At 39.7% G+C, this 18,034-nt stretch overlaps 1 protein-coding gene across 14 annotated transcripts in view; it reads left to right on the top strand.

The window, feature by feature from the left end:
• Positions 1-18,034, top strand: part of TNS3 (tensin 3) — a 243,433-nt gene that overhangs the window by 85,937 nt on the left and 139,462 nt on the right. For 12 of the 14 annotated variants that reach the window (XM_075493671.1, XM_075493666.1, XM_075493667.1 and 9 more), the window contains one exon: positions 12,027-12,065. The exons of 1 other annotated variant lie outside the window; for it this stretch is intronic. In XM_075493671.1, the coding sequence (XP_075349786.1) occupies positions 12,027-12,065 (39 nt within the window). Of the gene's footprint in view, positions 1-10,984; positions 11,202-12,026; positions 12,066-18,034 lie in introns of those variants that run through there. One more of the 14 variants, XM_075493675.1, reaches the window with a different exon arrangement.

The raw sequence follows: 18,034 nt of genomic DNA, 5'->3' as shown, positions 1-18,034 counted from the left end.
TCAGTTTGGAAAGGGAAGCAACTGTATCTTCAACGTTACAATTTCTCAAACTATTGCCAATGTTCTCTCTTTTTGAGTGATAATTAATTATTTCTTTTCTATCTGATTTGCATGCTGCGTCAGCTTGCTATTGAGGGAATTCAGCATGTGGATTCAAAAGGGTGGAAAGAATTCCTCTTTGAATGTTTAAAACAATACAAAATTAGAGCAGAACCCAGATTTGCAAGATGTCAAAATGTGAATTACTTTCTAAAGAGATGGCTGCTACTTTGGTAGTGACAGTTTAAACACAGTGTTTCTCTTGAACTTTCTAACATTGTTTCCTACTTACACTCAGTTGCATTTAAAGCACTACAGGTAATGTGTCAAACTTTCTCAGAAAAATAAAGGCAGTTTTGGGGGAAGAGAAACAAACAAAATACCACAAACTTTTCACCTGAATGCCCAGGGTTTTTCAGTCATTACATTGTTATTTTTAAGTGATTTTGAAGTAAAGCTCTTTTCGTTCTAAAAATAGTTGAGCAACCTGGAAAAGATTTGCTTTGCTGAGATCAGCAAAATACTGTCAACTTTTAGACCTTAGTTAATATGGCACTGTTGAAAGTGTAGATTAAAACTATCATGACCAGCAGTGGACCAAATAGTGGCGACTTTGCTTCTCAAATGGGTTCATGCGAGTTATTTTTTTTTTGTTGTTTTTTTTTTTTTTTTTTCAGTATGGGTTCCCCTTAACCCTCTCAGATTTTGGGCAGAGGGAATCAAGGACTTAAATGGAAACTTGTGTCATGTTGTTTCCAGGAGACGAGTGAACGAACCTCTGTGGTTGACACATTTTGTGGGAATCCATAAATCCGAACACATTCAATAATGCTGAAGACTTCAAGGGTTTTTTTTCTTCTTAGGCAGTGTTTAGCATGTTATATTACTATGCATGCAACCCTTTTAGTGCTGCCTGGTGTTGGGCTAGAATAAAAATGTTCGCAGTTGAAGTCCAAGGGATAACTGTACGAGTTTTGTAACTGACATTTGCAGCTCCAAGGGGTCTTCAGATTTTTCCTGATTGTACCCAGGAGCAGTATTTTGCAGATCTTCCTGTCTCCAAAATATTTTGCCCTCTGTTAGATAAAATATCACTGTAATGAACTGTGTAATGAATAAACCTTCAGATTCAACCAGAACTGTATGCTGGGACATGAGGACTTGAAATTGCTTTCTATGGGCATAAACCTTGCATTGTTTAAGGAGCAGAAGTGCTGTGCTGGAGCGTTGTGTATTTGGCAGTTAATTTGCTGGGGCTTTCCAAAAATGAAAAAGTATTTTAAAGTATGCTAGTGTTTTTAGATAAGAACTCTCATTTAGACTTACTGTTTCAGATAGCTGGCTATGTTGTGCAAGACCCAGCTGATACATGTACAACTTCAAGGTTTGTTTGTTTCCTTGCTGATTTTCTTTTAAAAATAAATCTATCTGTTGGCAAGGGGAAAAGAGGATAAGATGATGTTACTGAGGGAAGGAAAGAAAACAATTTCTGCTTTTCTTTATTCACCACCAAAATATGGATAGGTTACATTTTCATGACAGATGTGAACTTTCCACTGGAAAATCTTAGGATGTTTTAGGAGAGTTGGGGTTTTTTTGTTTGTTTTTTCCTCCCATGCCCTGTCCTGCTTTGGCTGGTTCTGGGAAGGACCTCTTTACTGGTCCGGTTATTTTCTGGCTAGCTCTTTTCCTTTTTATATAGATACAGGAGATCTCACACAGACTTGCTGTGTAACTTTTTAAAAGAGAGGTAGAAAGGCATTTGCCAGCCTTTTAAGTGGGATCAAAGAACCTGGGAACGATGTGGGAATGATTGCTGCTGCTTGGAATGCTCTCTTAGGTCACGTTATGCCACATTCGTCTCTGGAAAATGGGAATCAAGTAGCTTACAAGAATATACCACTCCTTTTGTTGTGAGTTACTGTTATAAAAACTTGCTTACCCTTACTGTACCTGATGCTCTTAGCTTTTACGCAAGAGGCGTTGCTTTTGCGTCTGCTGTTGCAGCTAAAGGCAGTAGCAACATCTTGAAGGGTACTCTGAACATAAACAGTGGCTGTAATTGGTTAGCAGGCAAAATATCCCAATGATGTATAGCATTTTGCACCATTGCTCTGTCATACTGTATTGCTTTTGTTGGGGGTTTTGGAGAAGAGTGCATACTCCTAGGAACTCCTAGGAATTCCCTCTTGCAATATTGCATCTCAAAAAGTTGGAACCACCCCAGCCTTAGATTGCAAGGAGTTGCTTTACTGACTTGATGGAAGAATGGAAAATGAGTTATAGACATCATCATGAATAACCACAATTTTGTGGAAATATAGAATGAAAGAGAATGAGTACTATGTGTTTTGAAGGTTATGAGCACCACCCCAGAAGCAGTCCTGACTGTTTTGTATCAACAAGCTGAAGTGTCTAAGCTTCGTTAGAATTTGCTTTTACTACTTCTGTGTGATAACACAGCATTTCATAGTATTTTACTAGTAATTGTTTCTAAAAGGCTGCTTCCCTTGCTTTGGTCTGTCATGCTGAATAAAACGTTTGAAATATCTCCCACAGTTAAAGCATAATAAAGCAAATTCAGTCTTAGTGAAAACTGTCCGTTTGGGAGAGCTAGTTTTGATGATTAAAAAATACGTATTTCAAGTCTGTCATAGGGAGAGCATTCTGTACCCTTTTGTTGCATTATCTCTTTTCTGAATAGCTGGAAAATTGAAGATGTATTTGGAATGTACATGTTTAAGACTTTGTTTTAATATATTTTCAGAGGAGGGAAATTTGTTAAAATGACTAGAGGGCTACGAAAGTCAGCATTGTAATATAAGAAAGTCGGAAATACTGTAATAAAATTCAGACGCTTCCAGTGCCTTCATGTCTGCCTCCAGCAAAGTGCTTTCAATCTCAAAAATGGACAAACTGGGATCTCGTTGAGCGACCCCTTCTTTACAACATGAGGATACATTTTGGTGGGGAAGTGGAAGGTTCCTCCTTGGTTCTTAACCCTTTGGGCTACTTTGGCCTCCTTTGATTTGCTGAGTGGTGTACTCCAACAGTTTTTCCAAAGGATTTCTGTAAACTTCCTGCTGGAGAGGTCACTCTGCCTTTTTGACATGACTCTTGCAGACCTTCCATCACAGACTGAAACAGGACTGTGCTAAATTGCTGTACATTATCTTTGGATTGCCTGATTCAGAGAGCTATCTTTCCTTCTTGTGATTTAACGCATTTATGCATTAAACTGGACTTAGTGAGATGCAGAGAGTCATCCTGCAGATGGATGATTTTCAACTCTACGGAAATAAAACAAAAAACAAACAAAAAACTCCCAAACTCATTACCAACAAGTCTGATTTACCAAGACATGACTTACCAACAAGTCATATCTTTCTGTGACGTTGAGTAGAAACGACTGGTATTGCTGCCTTCTGGAGCCCTCCTTCTCTACCACATTTCCCTCTTCTCTGTAATATGTATTAAGAAAAAGAACCACTCGCCCTATTTTATCCTAAGTAAATATTGATTTCATTTTATCTTTAATACATTCATTTGATGGACATTTATCTGTCCCAGATGTTAGAGGCACACTGGAAGCAGTGAAACCTGTGGGCTGAGCAGTGACCTCTGTAGTTTGTTGTGACAAAGCTCCTGTCTCCTCTTCCTAAAACTTCTGATACTGTTGACTGTGTGGTGCCGTTGGTGACCACAGGAACCATAATGCCTGTAGCTCTTGTCACCATTGCTCAGATGTTGGAAGCAGACTGAGAAATGACAGCAACATATGTGTTAAAGGTCCAAAATTCTGAGGTGCTACAGGTCTGGTGCACTGCTTGTTTCCGCTCAAGAAAATCCAGTCCATGCTGGTAGTTTGTTCCTTTGGGAGAGGAAAATGCCCGTGGAGCTGTATCCCCATTGCTTGCTAGGGCCCTCCCTGTCTGGTAATGTTGCAAGATTTGTTTGACTTTACAAATGAAGCATGTTTTCTCATGGGGATTATACCAAAATAAATAGGCCTGGAATCCTGAAAGGATAACATAGTTCACTGAGGAATGTGTACCTAATTAAGCTTGGAGAGATCAGATCTGATACAAAGAAAGCAGAAGTCAAGTCTGTCAAAGACGTATACAATAGCCAAAATTAGGATTATTTTTTTAACTGTTCTTTAAAGAAGCAGCAAAATGAGACATTTTGAGCAAAGATACTATATTTTTTGCACTCATTTAGCATCAAATCATTTCAACCTACTTTATAAACCTGTCATTAAACGTATTAACTCAGGAGGGACAGTAGCTGGCACTGCATTTACAGTTCACGTTGGCAAACTAAACCACAGTGCAGAGGGCTAGTGCAAAGTCCGGTAAAAATCTACTTTTAGGATCTTGGCTCCTGCTGGCTGGTTTAACCCCTGTTAGCTACACCCAAGCTCTGACTGAGTTTCTTGTCTTTTGCTTCTGAACTCTTTTGGAGCAAATCCAATGATCTGATAAAGGAAAGGATTTCATCTCTGGTTACTGTTTTACAGTTATCAGGAGAAACTCATCCATTTTTGATTCTAGAAATCTTCTGTTTTGTTGGAGTTTTGAAGAGGTTCTTCTATTTTATCCTTTTTCCAAATAAGCTGTATACCAAATGTCTTGCCCTGTATGTGTTCTTCGGAGACTTGGAGAACAACTTTCACAGCGTAGGTCAGGACTGTGACTTTGCAAGATCAAATATCACAGCATGGAAGAAAGACAGACTTTGAGGTGGCAAAGATATGTGAACAATAAATTTCTCTATCTTGGGATAACTGCATTCCTAGTTACTTGTGAAAAGTTTCTTTTCCTTCAGCGTCTTCGTTTGAAACAGCTTTGTTGTGTTGTCTTGGGAAATGGGGATCTGTATGCACATAAATATGCTAAGTTTTGAAATATCTCCTGAAGGTACGTAGCTTTCCATTTCAGGTGCTGATTTCAGACTTTGTTTCATAAGGCATAATCCCAAGTAGACAGAAAGGAGTTGTGCATGGGTCGGGACTGTAGGAACATGGCTTAGATGCTACAGTACTCAGTTACTCATATATTTTTTCCAAGAAACTCGTGGAGAGTTTCTCAAGCTTCAGCTGATCCTCTTTACACCTTGATGAAGTGGGTACGTGTTGTGTTAGCGTTATTTCAGCAAATAAAAAAATACTGAAGCTGAGAAATTAATAAAGTGGTGCTAAAATATCACTGTTGGAATTTGTTTTGAATTCAGAGAGCTCCTGTCTGTGTTTGTTCTGTCTTTCCCTGTAGCAACTTTATCACAGAACTAGGTGAGAGAAAAAATGTAATCTGTTAGGAAGCTTTTCTGATGTTACTTGGCTTCTGCTTGCTGCACGATAGCATTATATTTGAACAAATCTTTGCATTTTATTGATAATCATGAGCCAAGCCCATTAACAGTTTCTCAACTGTAGTTGTCTCTGCAATTTACAGTGCAGTTTTTTTGCTTGTTTCTTCCAAACTTAACTACAAAACTGCTTTACACTAATTAAGTAGGAGGGTTGTTTCCATCAGGCAAAAGAATCTGTTGTTCTGAAGTGAGAGTGGAAATGGTGTATAGCTGCACTGAATCTCAGTGCTGATTTTACTGTATCTGTTATCTTTTTTTTCTTTTTGGAAACACAGTTATATCTTGTTTATTAAAATATTGTGGTGACTGCAAAGTGCTTGTTCAGTTCCTGCTGTGTTTGGTAAATCTTCCTTTAAGGCTGCTGTTTTCAGTGTGTCCAAAAATGCTTAATTTGAAGAGGAAAATTCAGTGGGTTTCAGGCACGCTTTAGAGCTGTTCTGTCTGGCATTAAGTGCTGAGGATACTTAACATCTCCAGGACAAAAGTCTGAGTTAGATACTAATATTGCACAACTGGAGATGTTCTATGTAAAAAAGAAAAAAAGTCGTGTATTACTATTGTAGCTTTTAAATCCCCAGTTAATATCCCGATAATGTCCCTTTTTATTCTAAATTTGGAATTACATCTTTAATTTTGTCATGTTACAAGTTGCATCTTTGAGAGCACAGAGTTATTTGAAGATATACTGCACTCAGTGTCCTGTAGTTTGTTTCCTTAGTGAGTAAGGGGATTTATGATTTAGTGTTCTGTGGGGTGAGTTGGAGAACAAGGACGATAACTGACAGGCATGTCAAAAGAAGAAAACTAAGCAGAGAAATTTCTTACATTTTCAAGACTTAACTCCAAAGCTATAGATTTAAATAAATAGATAAATGTGTGTGTTAAAAATATAAAGACGCAAATTAAATATTTCCATGAGTTTACCATTTGGGCTCCTGACAGTTATTTATGCAACAATCACAAGGTCTCCTAACATCACTCTAACGTTACATTATTTGGAGGATGTCAGTGGCTTCATTTTGCTGCTCTTTTCACCTTTTCTCATCAATCTTGTAACATGATTAGTAGTGAACTAGAATGTACAGATTTTTTAGCAGGTCACGTATATGTTTGGCGAAGATTCCTCCTCCTGCACATACTTCGTGTTACTCATAACCTGTGGCAGGCGTGCCAGCATTTCTTACTTGGTAAAACTGTAGCTTGGAAGAAAGTGATTCATTATAGCCAAATGGTTAAATTGCTTTTGCAAAAGCAATATAATAGTGTTTGAGATTTGGACTTTGAAACGTACCTTTGGTAATAACTGGCTCATTCTTTGAAGATGGTTCTTCCTCTGAAAGATCACCTACTTCTTGCAAAAAGAAAATAAAAAGTAAGGAAGATAAAAATGAAAGATGCATCTGGGAGTGAAAAAAAGCATTGAAATGTAAATACCGGATATCCCAGCAAAATGACCTGTTGTACAACAGTGGGGGGCACTGTTGTGTCTCGGTTAGAGCCAGTGGGGACAGATTTTATTTTCTTAGTGCCAGATATCCTGCCATTTGTTGACATTTTTTCTTGTTTGAGTTAACATTTATCTCATGTTGGTCTGTTATTCATTAACTGATGTGACTGGTGTTACAGTCGTATGGAGGAAAATTACCCGCAGATTCATTGGAGTCAGAATTCTTCATCAAAGTAATTATTTTAAATCTTTTTCCATCAATACGGGACTTTTTCAAACTAAGGCTTGGTTCAGGAAGTATCACACCAGGAAAGTGTTTCCATATTAACTGTGTATGCAAGAACAGGTAGTTTGTCTTTCAGGTATTTGCTTGGTTATTTGTGGGTAGACTAATGTGTCTATATGCATGTGTGTGTATGTGCCCGGCACTGAAGAGGTAACTATTTTTGAAAATCAGGCAAGGCATTCCCCTATTCTGGTATTGGTTGTTAATAAGTGAATGTTGCAGAAGTACAGAAGCTAAATGCGCCTTGGTTGTGTAGAACTAGGAAATATTACACTAATGCATATCCAGTATATTTCTTACAAGAATAAAGATACTATTGAAAGCTGGCAAACCAGGTCATTGCAAATGCCTTTTTTAAGATTAGCTGTAGCTTCAGTTGGGGGTATCAGAAAAGTGTTTTTGAAGTTTATTGTTTTGTGCAGTTGGTACACAGTGTGTGTAACTTTTTAAACCAATGAATGAGACGTTTATACTCCATTTTCTATCTCTGCATTGGTACTGGATTGAAGTCCTGCAATCTTGCTTTCCAGCTCTATACTTTTCCTCTAAATGCTGATTTTTTAGCACATCTCAGACCTTTGCAAACCAGGAAAAAGAGCTGGAGCCACTCACATATCCTCAACTTAGGTTGTCTAGACTTTGTGGTAGTCTCTCTGTTATCTGCGAACACGTCAGCTCTTTTGTTTTTAACCTGTGTCTAGATTAACAGTGGAAGAATTTGTTGCAACTGCTCATGAGAACTGAAATTGGGATACATTAGAGATCTTGACCATTTTGCTTAATCTGGGAAGAAATATACTATTTGTGTATATGGAGTCAGAGGAAGAAAAAGTCAGTGCACCTTGGGTGATTCAGTGTGTCTTGCATTAAGTTTTGTAGCTCAAAAACAGTAGCAGTGTATCCAAGTCTTTGGCTGTGTGATGCATTTTGAATGCTCTGCAGTTTAGTGACAGTTCAACATACTGATAAGTGGCAGTGTGCAAGGGCGAAGGGATTGCTGTGTACACCAGAATGGGTATTATGTGACTCTTTGGTAGTCCTAGAACAGTACCATCTAACGCCAGTGTTGATGTTTGTAAAAAGAAAGTGCAAAAGATGCACAACCAGGAGAAAATGGAGTCTATCTGTAAAGTCAGGTTGCTATATATAGCTGTTGTAGGCCTAGTGAAGCTCAGAGAAGAAAAAAATCAACCGTTACCTGTAATGTTAGCTCTCACCTTCTTACAGACCTGAGTCTGTGTGAGTTGCCTGAACAAGATGCCACAGATCTGCCAAAAAAGATCCATAATTCTCTGCTGAAGTTCTTTTCCAGTGGATTTCCCCAGTGCTCTTGTGTCAGAATAAAGGAGATTTTCCTTTTTCTTAGGCAGTGAGTCAGCTGTAATTATTGAGGAAGTTACAGCAGAGTTGTGTTTTGGTTAGCCAAGGGGAAAGGAGATGCTTGATTCCTTGAGAGTTTTTAACAGTGGAGGGAAGGGAGAGAGCAGAGATGATATTTATGTGTTCCTGTGATGACAATTTTATTCTGCAGTGGCTCCAGTTATTAATTATGTGAGCATGTAATATTAGTTCATCTCTGCTTTCCCACTGCACTATCCAGCCAGCCTGCAAACTCCTTTGGGGTTTCCATTAATTCTCTTTTTTCTTCCTAGTATAGGCAGTGAGAGAAAAGTAATTGTTGAAATTTCAGTTTTTATCTATTTTAACCTTAGGAGTTGCTAATGAGAACACTAGCAAAAACGGATTTTTAGTACTTATTTATAAGTACTAGGTAATCACATGGTCAGTACAACTGGGGACAGTCTTTCTTCCATAGATGCAGTGTTTGCTGCTCATGGTGGTGGTGCAGGGTGCTCATGGCTTCGGTTCTTCCTGCTACGGACTGCTCTGCCTGGTGGTTTGCCACTTTGGCTTGAAAGGAGAATTGGTGGTTGTAGTTGAAGGTGGTAGGTGAAGTTTTACATGCTGTGTCAGGCAAGAGGTCACAGAAGCAGATGTGTCTGCTTTCAGCAATGGGAATGCTATCATGACAGCTTAGTTAACATCTTCCATGTGTTTAGTATGGGTATTTGGTTGGATAGACTAGTGAATCATGAGTGGCAGTCGTGAAATGAGCTGCAGAAATTGAACTTATTAAGACCTTGGACTTGCAAGCCCACTGAGGAGTCAGAGGGTGCAGCAGATAAACCTCAAAGGTTCGTATCTGTCCTGTTTTCTTTAGGGATAGTGTGGTGTCCTGTTTTCTTTATAAGGGATAGTGTGGTGTCCTGTTTTCTTTAGGGATAGTGTGGTGTCCTGTTTTCTTTAGGAATAGTGTGGTGTCCTGCTTGACCAACCTGATCTCCTTCTATGACAAGGTGACCCGCCTAGTGGATGAGGGAAAGGCTGTGGATGTTGTCTATCTAGACTTCAGTAAAGCCTTTGACACGGTTTCCCACAGCATTCTCCTGGAGAAACTGGCTGCTCATGGCTTGGACGGGTGTACTCTTCGCTGGGTATAGAACTGGCTGGACGGCCGGGCCCAAAGAGTGGTGGTGAATGGAGTTTACTCCGGTTGGCGGCCGATCACAAGCGGTGTTCCCCAGGGCTCAGTGTTGGGGCCAGTTCTATTTAACATCTTTATCAATGATCTGGACGAAGGGATCGAGTGCACTCTCAGTAAGTTTGCAGATGACACCAAGTTGTGTGGGAGTGTTGATCTGCTGGCGGGTAGGCAGGCTCTGCAGAGGGACCTGGACAGGCTGGATCGATGGGCTGGGGTGAATTGTATGAGGTTTAACAAGGCCAATGCAAGGTCCTGCACTTGGGCCACAGCAACCCCATGCAACGCTACAGGCTTGGGGAAGAGTGGCTGGAAAGCTGCCTGGCAGAGAAGGACCTGGGAGTGTTGGTTGACAGCCGCCTGAATATGAGCCAGCAGTGTACCCAGGTGGCCAAGAAGGCCAATGGCATCCTGGCTTGTATCAAAAATAGTGTGGCCAGCAGGACTAGGGAAGTGATTGTGCCCCTGTACTCGGCACTGGTGAGGCCACACCTCGAATACTGTGTTCAGTTTTGGGCCCCCCACTACAAGAGGGATATTGAGGTACTGGAGCGTGTACAGAGAAGGGCAACGAAGCTGGTGAAGGGTCTGGAGCAGAAGTCTTATGAGGCGAGGCTGAGGGAGCTGGGACTGTTTAGCCTGGAGAAAAGGAGGCTGAGGGGAGACCTCATCGCTCTCTACAGCTACCTGACAGGAGGTTGTAGAGAGGTGGGGGTCGGTCTCTTCTCCCAGGTAACAAGTGATAGGACAAGAGGAAATGGCCTCAAGTTGCGCCAGGGGAGGTTTAGACTGGATATTAGGAAATTTTTCTTCACCGAGAGGGTTATCAAGCATTGGAACAGGCTGCCCAGGGAAGTGGTTGAGTCGCCATGCCTGGAGGTATTTAAAGGACGTTTGGATGAGGTACTTAGAGACATGGTGTAGTCGTGGTTTTTGGCAGTGTTAGGTTTATGGTTGGACTCAATGATCTTAAAGGTCTTTTTCAACCTATGTGATTCTGTGATTCTGTGATCATGAGGATGCTGGGAGCTGAAAATCAATGTGCTACTTTTTTTTTTCTTTCTTTTTATAAGTACTTTGTGATTTAAGAATCGTCGAGAATCAGAGATGTATATTTTTCACAAGCAGTTATGGAGGCAAATGCCATCCCTTCCATGCTAGTGGTTAAAAGCTGTTCCTGAGAGTTAAGACCAGAGTGGGTTGTCCTGGTGTAGTCAGGTCTGTGTCATTTTGTCTGTGCTGCCTACAGGACTGATGTTTCTTTTTGTTCTTGCAGCATTGCATGAACTGCATCTTCTTTTTATTATTCTAAGGATTATAAATGACACATCAAGCCCCTTCTGCTCAGTAACCCTGCTGTATACCATGACTTGCAGGCTGGTAGGACAGCTCACCAACAGTTCCTGAGAGAAAACTCCACCTTTGTAGTCCAGGTGTTGCCACAGAGTTTCTGGTTCCAGTTGCACAGAGTTGCTGGCTGAGAGGCAAGTCTGTCCTGGAGACCCGTAATTGTGAAGGTGAACATGTTAAATGAAACAGTTTTCACTGGGGTTAACCTGAAGGTGCTTATTAAAGTGAGCATGCATGATGACTATTACTGAAGCTCAGCTGAGTGGCGTAAATTGATGAACCACAGTCTTTCGACTGTATGTGTGAGGTCCGAGGGTGCCTGCTGTATGGGACTGTAGAAAGAAGCTAACACTTGCTTTTCCCTAGATCATCACGTAATCCGAGTTAGTCATGCTTTTCCTGTCTTTCTTTGTGTTTTGGCTTTGAACCATATTCAAACAAGGTTGTTTGGGGTTTTTTTTTGGTGTAATGTATACAGAACATGTTCTCCATAGGAAATGTTTAACTTGGAGCCAAGCCTCTGAAATTATGAGTCCACAGAATATCTGTTCTGCTTGTTCTGCTCAGCCCACACCCCATAAAAAAATCCACGACAAGGACAAGGTATTTGGAACTGCTGAAGTTCTGGATTACTTGAAAAGCAGAAAACTTAGTTACTAACTAAAACTGAGATGATATTAGAAGAATGCTGCAAAGGATGGAGGCGGGGGAGAAAGCCCTCCATGTTTCTCTGCATATGTGATCTGAGGGAAGGCATTACTCTTCAACCTGTTTCACTGATGAGTTAGCTAATGCTAACTGTTCAGGGAGCTGAGAGAAAGTAATACAGCCAAGAGCAGCTGCGGACACTCAGATTGTGCACCTGGTCTGGTTGGTGCCCCTTTGACTCTGCCTGGATTTCACAGTATTTGAGGGAGCTCAATCAACATGATTGGGTCATGTCCAAAGGAAGTATCTTTCTTCCCTTATTTTATTATTATTTTTTATTCCAGGTGGTGACACCCTGCTTTTTTCCAAGCAACTACGAACTGGTAAGTGTTTTTGGCACTACTGATATTCATCAGGTTTTATTAGGTTATAGATTAGGTTATTCCTGTAGCCTCCTATAATCTCTTGTTATTTCAGTACTGTGCCATCACCTTTCCCCTGTGAGAGCTTGGCAAATCAAGGGTCTATTCCTGAAGCTTGTTACGATGTCCTGTCCCATGCAGAAATCTAGTTGTTTTATTGAGCATTTTGCAAGGCTAAGGATTAACTGGGTGAAATGTTTTCAGCTGTTGAGGATTCTTCTTAAACTGGACTGGACGACCTGTCTGTGGTGCAGCAAGCATGTGCAGCTTGTCAATATTACATTATCTGCTTTTGTTTGTGTGTTTTAAATAAAAAAAGACAGACGTTAATTGTTTCAACATACCGATGTCTCATGTCAGTTTGAAAGTACAAATAGCGGACGATTTGGTTGGGGCCTGTTATTTTTTGTTGAAGGGGGAAGAGGAAGTTAACCCATGCTTGCTCAGGATAGGAAAATGATAAGCCTTTTCTGGCTTGCGTGACTGAATTTGGTTATTTTAGCTCCAAGGGTAATATGAATGATGCCTGGAGGGTGGGGTGTAGCAGTTATTTATTGAACTACCAGTACCACCTGCTAGTGTTATTACTAGGACTGATCAGCCAACAGCTGATGCCCAAGTGTCAGCCAAGAACTCTGTGTATTGTAGGTATGTGATGCAGCCACTGACAATTAGGAATCCTACATCTTGCTTCTGCCTTGCTATGTGAATTGGCCAAGTCACTTTGCATATTTTTGTGTCTTGATTTCCCTGCTGGAAAAATATAGGTATCTTATGTGATATATCTTATATGATACCTATATAAATATAGGTATCTTATATGATATATAGGTATCTTATAAAATATGGTATCTTATAAGATATATATCTTATATATATATCTTATATTAGATATATACTTATCTAATATGAACCACAGAAGTAAAAAGGTGCTATAGAAGTGTTGGTTCATGCTTTGCTTAATTATTATCCTTTAAAAGAAAGGCTGGAAACCTAAATCAGTGATTTGTGGTATTACGAGGAATGTGAATATCAACTCATGGGAGGTCTCTCCTAATTTTGACCCAGTAATTTTATGAATTAACCCACGTCAGAGTCTGAGGATCCTGTATGGCATTACTGCTAAAATTATAAATAGAAAAGAAACCCTTTCTTATGTCTACAGCTCCACAATATTAGATGTACACTGGCAACTGCGGTTGCTATTTCATTTGTGTTGTGCACACAACCTGAATATTGATTCTGACATGGAAAATTTGTCATTGTGATTCAGCAACAATTTTAAACATACAGCAATCTGTGGGATGTGTTACCAGTCATTACCCTTAATAATTCTAGTTGAACTTGGTTTATGTGAACTATGAACATGGGGCAGTGATGGTGATCTGGACCCAAGTGACTCTGTGACCTGCTAACAGTTGAACAGTATGGATGGCAAAAGTGGCCTAATCTGTTTTAGCTTACAAGCAGGGATGTAGCCAGAGGTATATTCAGTCCCTGAATAAAACATTTACTAGTTTTAGGTAGAAGAAAGGGTGGAATTCTATTTAAATTTCTTGCAGGGAAGGCTGTGGGTGAAATACTTTCACTACATAGTGTGCAATATGTTCTTATTACTGAGAGTGAGACTGAGCAATGTGTTTTGCTTTTGATGTGAAATGTGGTGACTTTTTTAGATTAGGAGTCTGCCTTGAGCACAAATGAATTTTATCTGTTTAGTGAAGAGTTCTGTTGTTCTGAAGGAGGATAATCTGTGACCATATTAGCTGTAAGCAATTTCTTAGCTGTAAGCAAAGTGTAAAATATTGAGAAGATCAAGAATAAGTAGTAGAGATCTTTAGATAATAGGGAGGGCAGTATTTTGTTTGGTAGTTTGGTTAATTCAAATTAACCAAAACTTGGTTGCATCACAATTTGCTGCTGAACCATGGATTTATCCCCATTCATTCCAGCCAAGGAATTCTAACCTTTTAGTTCTCACATAAATAAACGATGCATACGCCTGCTCTAAATTAGCGCTACATATATTTAGCCAATGTAATCATTGCCTGTATTGCTCTCCTTAATGTGGCTTATAGCAAGAACCGTAGTTACTTTCAGTGGCATGTTGGAAGACTGTTGAAGCCTGATGAAACTCACACACGCTCTTTTTCTTCAGAATGTGGGTTTTATTGATTATTTTCAGCTTAGATGTCTGTTTCCGAAGGGGCCCTTTCTTCCCATTTCTCATGAGCCATGTATCTTGAAGCTTTGTAATGACCCTCATTTATCAACCCAATGCAGCTGTTAGGAGTTTCAGGTGCTAAAATATAAACCAGCTGCTGTTAAGTGTTCTAGTACTACTTACTTCATGTTGTCATGCACATTCCTCTGACCAGAGAAACGGGGACAATGTTAGTCCAGCTCTGTTAAATTCAAGTCAAATGTTTAGCAAAGATGACCTATTCTGGTGCACTTCATTTTATTTCATGAAGAGGCATTGGGTTATTTGTGGCAATGGACTTTCATTGCAGAGATATATAGCATGACCCAAAGATTTTAAAAAAGAAAAAAAAGGGGAAAAAAAAGTGCCATGGTCACTGTTTTTTGTTTTTTTTTTTTTAATCTAAGAGCTGACTTAGCCTATATAACAGTTCTCCTAAAATTTGATAAAAATCAAAGATGGCAAGTCTGTTTAAACAGCCTTTTCTGGAATTGTTGGATCTTATTTTGAAAGATTGACAATTACTCAGTTGATCTTATCTTTTACAATCAACATTTTTAATAAAAAAAAAAAATTGCTAACAAGTACACACATTTTTCTCAAACAAGTCCTTTTCTCTAGTGCTCCAAAAAGAGGGTTTAAGCCCTAACCTTAAAGCTCAGAATACTTTTCATTTCATCTGTTACTTTAAAAAGATAAAAATAAAAGGAAAGCCAATGGAAGGATATTATTTTTGAGGTAATTTTTAGATTCTAGGAAGTATTCTAGGACAGTTTAAGATGCTTCAAGAGGGCAGTAAGTTTGTCTCCTTCACTGAAATATTTTTTCCATCCTCCATGATGGTGTATCTTTGAAAAGAATAAAGGAAATGAAATCTTAATTCCTCAGAGGCCCCTCACATATCCCGCCAAATGTCTTGCGGTAATGAAATGTGGCGTGAAGGCCTGAACCTCTTAGCGTATATGGATTCTTATCTTAAAATTACTCCGGTGGTTGAATGGTCCTGATCACTGCATGACTTCTCAGATTTAAGGCACGATTAAGTAGTGTTCTTTACCAGAGAAATTTCTGATTTAACCTTTATACCCTTTCTTTTTTTTTGCCTCTTCTTTTTTTCCCCTCCCCTCCCCTCCCCTCCCCTCCCCTCCCCTCCCCTCCCCTCCCCTCCCCTCCCCTCCCCTCCCCTTCCCTCTTTTTTTTTTCTTTTTCTTTTTTTTCCCAACTGGTTACTAAGGAATTCTGCATACCTCTAGTGCTGCCATTTAAACATCACATTTCATAAACAGCTGTTATAATGCGGAAAGATTAAGTGGACACTGACCCAGCTAATTATGTTTTATTGTAACATCACTTCAAACTGTAGTCTGTTTAGCTATTTTGCAAAGTCTTGGGTGGAAGTGTAATCATTTTGACAGAAATTGGGGAGGGGTGGCAGTGGTTCTGCTTTTTTTGTTTTGCTTAACTCTGTTTTTCTTAAGTATGCAAGCCTCTCTTCTGCTTGTTAAGAGAAAAATCAAAGACTTTCACATTCGGGCCCCTCCTAACAAATGAAAAACCTGATTTTGAACAGTGAGTCAGACTGTGCTCTGGCCTGTCTCAAAAGAGGAGGGGAACAGAATAAAACTAATTGTGGGAGAAAAGGGGGGGGCTTGTGTAGGTGGGTTTTTTGGGAGGCGTGTGTGTTTTTCGTTTGTTTTTTTGAAGGCATGGGAGAATACCTTGAAAAAATGACTGAAGAAGTGAGTGGCGGAGTCACAAAGGCCTCATCCTAAATGCATATCTCATTTTTACTTCAAATCTATGGTAGTTAACACATACCTTCATGTATCCAACCTAGTGCCAGCATTTTCTCAAAAGAAACTAAAAGTGAATTTTTGTGAAAATGTATTATGATACAAAGAAAAACAAAAACGAAGAACCAAGTATATATGGAGAAAGAGAGGAAGAGAACAGAAAACCTTAAGAAAACTTGGTATTCTAACAGTGTTTGAAAGAAAATTAGTCCTTTTTATCAAAAAAACCTCCCGTTCCTTTTTTTCCATGGTGCCTGGTGAATGCAATCCTCCCCACATGCTTTGGCTGAGAAAGATCAGTAGATACGACAACATGTATTTTTATCCTTACTGCATTAATTTACTTTTTAAACGCATCTTCCCAGAAAAAAAAATGAGAGGCGCTCTGTTGTTCCCATGGAGCACAGCCCATCTGTTTTTAATGTGAGCCTGCAATAAATTTTTTGAGAAATCCGAGGCTAAATTACTGTTTGTGCTGTTGGGAAGGCCTGAGCACGTAGATGAAGGATTGCATTGTCCAATTTCATTTTAAGTGGGGCCTCAGTACTAGAAGATGTAAGATTTTTAACTTGGGTTAATCAGGTATGACCTCCAAATACCCTGGAGTATGGTGACAGTGACTAAGCTGAATTAGGAACTGACATATGCAACGATTTCTCTCTGTGCTATGATTTTGGTTTCCGGCTTACATCAGTAAAAGCTTTGCTGGAAAATTGCATCAAGTGGGTTGATTTATAATAAATTTCTGTGACTTATGGCTAATTCGTTTCTGGGTATCATTTTTCTTTCTTCTTTCAAGCAATAGCATGGAAATCTTATGGAAAACTAGGAAAATACCCAACTCTGTTATTTACAGGGACTTACTTTTTTCCCGTTTTTGCTACATCCAAACTTTAGGTCACAGGACCTGTGAGATGCATTCAAAGCAAGCGTTGTACACACATAGCAAGCATGATTTGGTGGAGGTAAAGGGCACACAAAGTCTACCAGACCTCCCTATTGCTATGATCTTTCCTGCCTCCTTTCCTCAGTCTCACCAGAGCAGTTCTGCCAGGGAGTGCTGAAGGCTGTAGCTGCCTGTCTCGTGAACATGCCTGCACATCATGGGAAGGGAAATGCAACAGGGCTGTGCTGTTCTCTAGTTTGTTTGCAAAGGGTGGGAATATCCAGTGGAGGTTTATATTTGCCCGTTCAGTTCCTGCTTTGTCACCATCCAGAACCATAGTGCCTATGTCTCCATGTGAAGAAATCTGTGGGCTTTGGAGAAACCTTTATGGAGATGATGTTTCCCCAATTCTGGTTCATACCACTTTCCTGAACTGATAAGGAAGCAGAAGTGCCTTGAAACTTTCTTTTTTTTTTTTAAAGCTAGCTCTTTCTTGCTATTCAGTTTTGCTTTATTAAATTTTGAGCTGTGCTTTTTTCTTCCCTTCCTTTTTTCCAGCTTCATCAATGAATAATATTGCTACTTTTCTTGATTTTGTGATTTGTTAATGCCACATTCCCCCAGATAGCAGAAGCACGGACTGATGAGACACCTTCTTGGCAAGACCTGTGAGCTGCTGCCTAAACTGAAACACTTGACACGATTATTTTTCAGTTTTTTTGGATTTGCGGATCCCCAGAAGGGGATTGATGTGGGCCTCTATATAAGGCATTTCTATGGGGTTTGTTTTTTGTTTTTATGTTCCAAGTGCTTACCAGAGTAAGGCCACGGACCCCACAAGTCTGCAGGGTAGAGGTTCAAAAATGCTGTTTTAAAGTGCAGTCGGTGCCTTGTTCATAAATGTCTCTGACATAGCCATAAAAGGGAACAGAGAATCAAACAACATGAATGTGGACACCCCACTCCCCCAAATTAATGAAATGTAGTGATCCTGAATTGAGCTGTGCAGTGTATACTAAATTCAAAAGTCAGTCATTATATTTACCAG

The sequence above is a fragment of the Mycteria americana genome, chromosome 2 (genome assembly GCF_035582795.1).
Source record: "Mycteria americana isolate JAX WOST 10 ecotype Jacksonville Zoo and Gardens chromosome 2, USCA_MyAme_1.0, whole genome shotgun sequence".
NCBI classification, from domain to species: Eukaryota; Metazoa; Chordata; class Aves; order Ciconiiformes; family Ciconiidae; genus Mycteria; species Mycteria americana.
The sequence above is the reverse complement of the archived record's forward strand: the minus strand, read 5'-3'. Positions and strand labels throughout refer to the sequence as shown.